Source organism: Branchiostoma belcheri, unplaced genomic scaffold, assembly GCF_001625305.1.
Source record: "Branchiostoma belcheri isolate BF01 breed outbred unplaced genomic scaffold, Haploidv18h27 scaffold67, whole genome shotgun sequence".
Lineage (NCBI taxonomy): Eukaryota > Metazoa > Chordata > Leptocardii > Amphioxiformes > Branchiostomatidae > Branchiostoma > Branchiostoma belcheri.
The window spans coordinates 293,870-302,979 of NW_017804320.1; the positions used below are offsets into that span (position 1 = coordinate 293,870).

At 40.6% G+C, this 9,110-nt stretch overlaps 1 protein-coding gene across 1 annotated transcript in view; it reads left to right on the top strand.

Annotated features, from left to right (window-relative positions):
- Positions 1 to 335: 335 nt before the first annotated feature.
- LOC109483917 (origin recognition complex subunit 2-like) overlaps positions 336 to 9,110 on the top strand; it is a 16,103-nt gene continuing 7,328 nt past the window's right edge. The window contains exons 1-6 of the mRNA XM_019787056.1: positions 336 to 460; positions 3,848 to 3,976; positions 4,564 to 4,647; positions 5,673 to 5,765; positions 6,519 to 6,679; positions 7,420 to 7,631. Of these exons, the coding sequence (XP_019642615.1) occupies positions 367 to 460; positions 3,848 to 3,976; positions 4,564 to 4,647; positions 5,673 to 5,765; positions 6,519 to 6,679; positions 7,420 to 7,631 (773 nt within the window). The 5' untranslated portion in view covers positions 336 to 366. The remainder of the gene's footprint in view (positions 461 to 3,847; positions 3,977 to 4,563; positions 4,648 to 5,672; positions 5,766 to 6,518; positions 6,680 to 7,419; positions 7,632 to 9,110) is intronic.

Genomic DNA, 9,110 nt, shown 5'->3' on the forward strand with positions numbered 1-9,110 from the left:
CTCTCCGTGGCAAAAAAGTCCCTCGGCAGCAAATCGTCCCTCGCGGCGGCATATTACTCGCGTCGCTCAGAGAAAAAATTACGCCGACGCCCAACAAGACTGCGAAGGAGGCTAGCGATTTCAAAGTGTACGTTACGAACAGATACGCCGACAGCATTTTTTGGTTTCTAGATATTTTGTAGTTTGTACCTTCTTCTGAAACATATTCGACTTTCGTATTTGTGAAGTGCACCCCACTATAATTTTTACCGCGTCGAAGTATCATGATGACGAAAACTGTGTTCTGCTACCTGTCCTTAATGGTGGCTATCCAATATCTGCTTGGAGAGCCCCAAATACGGCACTCTTTTCATCATCATCATCAACATGGCTGCGCCCATGTCGAAAGGAGGCGTGGAGGTGAAATTCGTGGGAGATGAGGACGTTCTTCAGCATGTGGTGGACAAAAGACCGACGTTAAGTAAGCACCTGGTCATGTTGATGCCTTAGCTCATACATATTCTCGCCACTGCTTTATTTTGTTGTCAAACAAAGTCTTGCAGCGGTTCGACGTAGTGAGGTGGGGAGGGGGGCGGTCATAGACGTTTGCGCGGGTAGTTTTGAACTTACCCTGGATGCCAAACTCGTTTCGGGCCGCTAGCAATTTCCTTCGGCAGCCAAGAGCCCTTCGCCCGCGGCTGTAAATTACCGCTACGGGAAGTCTAGCACGGGGGGAGTTTGGCTGGCCCTTTCTCAACTCCCCCGTAGCGGTAAATTTAGATAGGCGGGCGAAGAGTTCTTGGCTGCCGAAGGAAAGCGGCTAACGGCCCGATACTACTAGTTTGGCATCCAGGGTATGAATTTCTCTGTTATTGAATTTCTTTGCCACGTGACGTGCTCATGCAACTTGATAGGTAAGTCTTTTTAGTCTTCCTCGTGATGCAAAATTAGCGGTCTTTTATCTTTATCACCGTTGGGAAAATATGGATTGGGATTTCTTAAAAATTACTTGTTAACTTCATAAAGTTTTTCAAGGCGGCACAACGCAGTTTTAGCCCTATGGGGATTTCTATAGTTAAGAACCCCAAAGTGACTCACTTCGACTCACTGAAAATCATAGTAGGGTGCACAAGCAAGGTTCAGAATGATATGTTTAATTTCAGGGTATAGTATACAAAATATGGGAAAATGAGCTTAGATTTGCCGGCTAGTTCTCTTCTCGCGCCCTCTTTATTAGCGCCACTGCGGAGGTCATGGAACTGCAGCCGACGCACAGTACTAGGCGGGACAAGTATCCAAGCGCAAATCTACGCCGACTGAACACGCACCATAATTCAACTTTTACAGTCTCAAAACTGACGTATTCCTGTAACATTTACCACAGGTTCTATCTCGATGCCATGCACAAAACAATCTCTGCACCCTTCTCTAGTATTGTGCAGCACTACTTTGTGCCCGGACTACTTTTCACTACGGGGTTCGGCCATAAATACTGTGTTGTGCGGCCTTAAACACCTTCTTGTTTTTACAACTCTGTCACATCAGTCAAGGATATAAACACAGAACGGGTAATTTCGTCCAAAACCTATATTTTAGAGCCTGAGATGCGTTATACAGGCAAATTTTTCCCAAGTTGTATCTTGGCTTCTGTAAGAAATTTTAGGAGAGTAGAAAAACACTTCTGGTCCCGATCTGGGGATCGAAGCAAACCCACGTCAAACCCGGGTGCCAGCTCATAACCCTCAGACACGTCTAACTATTTGGCTAAAAGGTCTAGACCCGGATCACTTGGTAGCACCTATGTTAGCTATAAACCCCCCACTGTTACATTGGCTTCTATCAAAAATGTCTGATGTATAATTTTCCTGTACCAACTGAAATGGTCTGGACATCTGGGGTGCATGTCTGCAGCTTCTCTTGTAGTTTCATGATAAAAACCTTTATAGAACATTTCTGCCCCAATGGGCTGAACAGTTGAGTATGATCCAGACTTCCTAAATTCTGAGTGGTGCAGGTAAAATATATAACCGTTATGTCTGGTGCAGGTAATCTTCAATTTTACCTGCACCAGTGCAGGTATGCAGAAAAAAGAATTTTATGTAAGGCCACCGCAAATAAATTTTATGGATGACATCCTCCGCAGCCTACAAATCTAGTGCGAGTGGAAAAAAAAAAAAAACAAGGCGGGCTGAAAAAAAGGTTCCTACATCTCGTGAGCTCTGCTAATCCAGCTTTCTTCTCATCCCTGCTCAGAATCTATGCTTCTACCCTTCTAATTAAGATTGACAGTAAACCTCCCCTACTTAAATGTTTTCACTTAGGCCACACTAATTTAATTTCTTGGTTAACGGATTCGCCGCTTAATTTTTTTCTGATTTGCAAATAAAAATAAAAATTCAGAATCAACTGCAAAATGCTCATATTTTGCCCAGAACAGTTGAAAACAGTCCTTTTCATCCTACTTGTTACAGTTATTCCATCTTTCAATGCAGTGGTATCATTAAAAGTTCAAAATTCATTGCTTAATTTTTTAACCAGCCTGGTATGTTGACTTTATGGCTCCAATCGTACCATTTTGGGCCATAATAGGATGTCTAGGCCTGTTTTTATTACCTCCGGGGAAGGAGATATCCTTCCGCGAGGAGGTTTTACTATGGTTCGAAACATTTCTGTCAGCAGCTGTTTCTCGCGATCGGCTGGACGGATTTGTCTGTGGTTCGGTATACGTATTGCTATTGGGCTGCAGATGATGCAGAACGTTTTTGTTTAATTGCATATGTGTTTATGGGCGTCGAAATAAAAGGTTTTTAAGTGCTCCGGACACCCCCGCCATGCTGAAAATGGTAATTACCATGTTGTTAAGGAATGGGGCGGTTGCAGTTTTGGGTCTTAGCATTCAAAAGGGGTCAAACAGAGGGGTGTCTGGTTCCGATAAAAATTTTGGGTGACGGCGCAGCTATGACGGCGCGGGATGACGGCGGGGGTAATGGCGCGGGTGACGGTGCAGACTGTCAGACACGTTAATCAACAGTCCATACCGAACCAACCGTCAGTAGCCATCAAACACATACAAACATATTACGCACATAACCTTCATACTACACACAAACAAATAACCTAAACCAATAGAACACAAAAAACCCGGAGGTTTGAAATCTACGATTTCCCTTGTTTTTATTTTTTTTCGCCCGCCTGCTCCATTATTTTTCTTTAAAATTCCGTTAACCAATAAATTAAATTGGTGTGGCCTTAGTCTAATATATACATTTTACATATTTTATCAGCATGGTTGGTTTGATGAGTGTACCATTTCATGAGCCTATAAATTTGAGAAAATTACATTGGGCCACAGCAAGTAAATTTTATGAATGACATCCTCCACAGACTCCAAATCTAATTGCGAGTGGGTGAAAAAAAAGGCGGGCCGAAAAAACAACTTGAAGGTTCCTACAATTTAAAATTTTGACTCAATCATTGCACAAATGGTATTTATTCAGTGGGAACATCACATATACACAGCCAACATCATATATCACTACATCAAAGTAAGAAACAAAACATTAAATCAGAGCCGCCTTTTCTTGTCTCCTCTCTTCATAGTTATCTGCCATCCACCTTCCGGCATGGCAGAAGACATCTTTGCCCATTTTCGGCATGTTGACGACTGTCAGAAGGCAACAAAATTTCTTGTTTTTTTTTCTCAAAAATCAGACGAAAATTAATGCGCGCGCTGATGTCATCCATAAAAATTACTTGCTGTGGCCTAATTATATAATGAAGCTCAGCCGCTAAATGAATTTAGCTACTCTGGCTGCTTGGACATTACAATTAAAAGATTGTTTATTTTTTCCCCACAATGTTTTCCTAGGATCAAATTCTCGGTCTGCAAGAAGTGCATCAACGCAAAGGACAGTGGGAGTTCTACATCTGACCAATCAGGAACAGGACAGCTCTGAGGAGGAAGATGAACAGGAAGAGTCCATTCAGCACCCAACAGGTGGGGGGAGGGTTCTATATACAGTGTATATGTTGTTATGATCAATGATATTGAAGACGAACAACATTTTATTTTGAATTGTACACTATATAATGATAAACTCACAAAGTTGTTCAATCTTCTCTCCGCCTGCTCAACAGAATTTGTTACATTTGATGCTATAGATAAATTTAATTTCATCCTAGAAGGTAAAAACGTTAACCCTTACTGTGTACAAATAGGTAAATGTATCAAAGAATGTTTAGACCTTAGAACAAGTAGTATTAGTTGACTCATCTATTGTTTTGTACGTAGGTTAATTTCGTTGTACCCATGTATTTGTCTGTATATCTACATGCAGTCTTAGACCTTATGAAAGTCGCTGTACTTTTGTTGTGTCAATGACTTTCTCTGTATGATTTATCCCTTATGCAAATTACTTATTTACATAGCATTGGTTTTAATTATTCTTCCTCCTTCAGATTTGAAAAAAATGTCTTTTTTTTCTACTGGGAAAACTTTAGGTCTTTGGAAAATGTAAAATGCAAATATGTACAATAAAGGTCTTCATTCATTCATTGATCCTTCTAAAATCCCTCCATCTCCAGCACTGGTTGACCAGAAAGGTGTGGCAGGCAGTGAGGTCTACTCTTTCAAGACTCCCAAAAGGACAGGCCAGATGACCAGATTAGGTAATACTGCATTTTGTTCTGTATCTTTGTCAATAAAACAGCAAATATGTCTCAATCACAGCTTTTTGTATTCCAGATACAGGGCTCAAAATACTTTTTTTCGGGTATGTGCAAAATTGCACATTGGCAAAAAGTTAAGTTGCAGTTTGAAAAATTTATGTGCAAAAGTCCGTCTGCAACTGTTCTCCAGCTGGTTTATCACAAACACTAGAGTAACTGTTGGAGATTCTGAAAATAAAGAAAAAAATTCATATGGCGCATAAAGAAAAACAGTCTGAGAGCAATAAATCATTTTTATTTTACATAATTGTTTTCCTTGATTATCCTGCTGCACGATATCATAAAAGAAAAATATACTGCTTATATAAATAATGTATGGTTAAGTTTGCTTCTTTGCTTCCTGCAATGGCTTCCTCCCCCTACTACTCTAGGTGCAAAATTGCACATTCAAGATATTTTTAAGTGCAAATCTTGAAAATCATGTGCATTTTGCACATTGCACATGGGTATTTCGAGCCCTGCAGATAAATATTTTAAAGTATTGCACTTGTAGGCAGGGTAAAAGAACCCAACACACTTACTGTAAATGCATGTACCTTTGCAGCAGTTTTATTTCACAGTAGGGGAGAAAAGGAGGTTTTTACAGTGCTTTACGTTCACACATAGTTGAAATATTTCTGTAGCACCATGGTCATGGAACTACAAAACACATACCGGTAGTTACAGTGTTGTGATTTAAAAAAAAAACAAGAATTAGACCACTGGAAAAGTTTCTTCAGTTACTGTATTGATCATTTCCCTTGGCTGTGTAGTGAAGCCATGTTATATTTTTAGCTGTACTTGAAAAAGCACCAGCTGAAGATGACAAACAAAGAGAGAGGCATCTTAAAATCCTGACATTAGGTAAGAAAGGAATTATATCAAACCCTTGGCGGGATGCCCCGACAAAGGCTTGCCTTGTATACGTACATTGTAGTCCTTATTATAATTAGAATAGAATAGATCAATCCTGTCATGTATTTCAGCTGAAGACTCAGTGAAGAATCAGACGCCCAAACCAACAAGTGGTAAAACACCTGTTAGGAGATCCACTAGAAAACCTACAAAAAGAACAAAAGGTACTTAGCAGCACAGTTTTACATACATTTCTCTTCGATCACAATCACTTACATGTATTTTTCACAAGCCGACGTTTCGATGACCATCTGTCATCTTCAGCAGGGCAATTCTGACATAGTTCACAGTGAACTGTTACTTGGTTCACAGTGCACTTTTAAAAGCTGTTAACAATGCATTTTCGAACGTAGTGCAATTGTATAGAGTTAGATTAGTATAATTAATATCTCTTTATTGTTATACATTGTATATGAAAGTAGATCAGATTCTTAGAACAGTCAGAAATGTCATCTCTTAGAACTGTTACATGTAGATATTGTTAGCATCACCAACTATGTATATTTTGTCATAAATTGTACCTGTTACATTGGTTGTGCAATAAAGTTCTATGTCTATGTATATAGCTACTTTTCAATAGAGAAGTAACATTTGCAAAGCAAATGCATAATGTTCACCTTCGGACATGGTCTGCTCTGTTAATTCTTACTCAAACACATTCACATAACGTTACATGTACTACTAGCATATGGTGATAGGAGCAGAGCAGATAGACCATGAAATTGCAACATTATGTAACCCAATACCAGTCACCATGGTGACAGACGTCAACAAATCATGTCATTAGTCAGGTCATAGGTCACTGTTTGGATAAGAAGAAGAAGAAGAGGAGGAAACTGAGTAAAAACAATATGTTTTCCTTCGGTAAACATAAGTACTGATTGATGTTAACATAGATATCTCTTCGTATACATCAGCATCTTACAGGGCCAGTAGTTCAGATGAAAGTGAGAGTGATGACAGTGGAGAAAGTGAGAGCAGTGCAGGGGAGGAGCCAGAGCCTGTCAAACCAAGGAAACCTGCAGTACCGCCCACTGTCACCAGGAGGAGGAGGGGAGGGGGGCAGGAGGAAGTCCTGGTCAGTAGAGCAGATGTTACTATTGGGTTGTGTAGTAAGGCCACACCAATTTAGTTTCTTGGTTAAGGGATTTTTCTAGAAAAATAATGGAGTGGGCGGGCGAAAAAAATAAAAACAGGCCTAGGCATTCTATTATGGCCCAAAATGGTATGATAGGAGCCATGAAGTCAACACACCAGGCTGGTTCAAAATTTAAACAATGAATTTTGAACTTTTAATGATACCACTGCATTGAAAAATGGAATAACTGTAACAACAGGGAAGAAAAAGACTGTTTTCAACTGCACAGGGCAAAATATGAGCATTTTGCAGTTGATTCTGAATTTTTATTTTTATTTGCAAATCAGAAAAAAATGAAGCGGGCGAATCCGTTAGCCGAGAAATTAAATTGGTGTGGCCTAAGGCTCCAAAATGGGAACACGATTGTAGGGCAGACAGTACTATTAAATCTGGCCATAGCAACACATGCTTAAATACACTAAAAGAAGTCCCCGTGAAAGAAGTTACCCATCCTTCAATCTTAAAAATTCTTATGCACCAGGTAGCCACAAGGGTCTGATCCCCAAATATAAAAAGTAAACAGGGGGTCGACCTGGTCAAATTCCCGCTACAGCTGATGATAGTAAACAGACCCTACTTTTGACCTAATTTTCTAACGTATCCATCCGCCCTAAGGCCATCACATCACTCAGGTCTCTCATGGCCTGATGACAGTTGTGATGTTTGTGTACTCCCCACAGCCAGAGATGGTGGAGGAGTATTTCCACGCCCACGGCGGTGCCAGGCCAGGTCCCACGTCTGACCGGACCCTGTCCAAGCTGCAGATCCCCCGCATGGACCAGGCCAGGCTGCAGTCAGTCCTGCAGTACGCACCTGCAGCACACATCCAGCACCTGCAGCAGCTGTATCAGCAGCACAGGACTCACTTCCACAAGTGGATGTTACAGCTCAGGTACTGGAATGGACCTATAACATTATTACGTCACAGTTTGTTCATACCTGTTCTAAAGAACATTCTAGAACGGTCAGTTAAAGAATGAAGATCATTAATAAATAAAAGTTTTCAAAGTAAGGTATGTCTGATTTTTTTGCTGCATCTAGTTGTGTTGACACAGCATTACATGCCGCATGGGTGACTTAGTTGTGACATCAGACGAAAGTAGTACTGTATTAAAAGCCTTATATGGCTAATTGTGGATCTGAATAAAACTGAAAATGGGCTAATGCTACACAAACACACACCGCGCTATGCACCCCTGTACAATATAAACGTTGATTGACCCGCATTCATTGCGGTAAACAAACTGTGGCGTAATAATGGTATAGGTCCATTCAATGTGGCGTGTGTAGTCCAGTCGTTAGGCCACACCAATTTAATTTCTTGGTTAACGGATTTTTCTAGAAAAATAACGGAACGGGCGGGCGAAAAAAATAAATAAATAAAAATAGGCCTAGGCATCCTATTATGGCCCAAAATGGTATGATAGGAGCCATGAAGTCAACACACCAGGCTGGTTCAAAATTTAAACAATGAATTTTGAACTTTTAATGATACCATTGCATTGAAAGATGGAATAACTGTAACAACTAGGAAGAAAAGGACTGTTTTCAACTGTTCAGGGCAAAATATGGGCATTTTACAGTTGATTCTTATTTTTGTTTTGCAAATCAGAAAACAATGAAGCGAGTGAATCCGTTAACCAAGAAATTAAATTGGTGTGGCCTTAGCAACCTTCCTCTGGACTGAGGGGTTGGGAGTTCGATTCCCAGCAGTTGTCGCTCACTTGAAATGCACACTTCTTCTGGAATTCCATGTGGGGAGTGTAGTCTAATGGTTAACAAGCCTGCCTCTGGACCAAGGGGTTGGGATTTCGAATCCCAGCCGTTGTCCCTCACCTGACATGCACTGTGACTACTGGAAAGGGTCGCAGTCCCTAGGACGAACGTTAAGCAAAAAGAGCTAGGGGAATTTCCCTGTACAATGAACCTGTAAATGCTGTAAATAGTATCTGTCATGACTTTATGAATTGAATATGACCCATGATGTAAAAGTATGATCTGAAAGAAAACAAAACACAGAAATGGTACAAATGTACAATACACACTCTATGAATAGAATCAAATAATGAGAATTTAGTCACTCAATTTATATGTTCAGAGTGGTTTTAACTTTACTCTTTCAGCAGATCAACCCAGTTGCGTGTCGATTTGGCCAATTTATTTCTTTCCATCCACTAATATGAAGCTTCATGCCCGTAGCCAGGATTTTGAATGGGGGGGGGGGGATTCCCACTGCTTGAGGGACCAGCGAGTGCCAAAGGCGCAATGTTCCAAGGGGGTCTGGGGGGTATGCTCCCCCAAGAAATTTAGAAAAATGAACCTTCTGAAATTTCATTTCCTGCGTTTTTAAGAGGATTTCAAAGAAAAAATC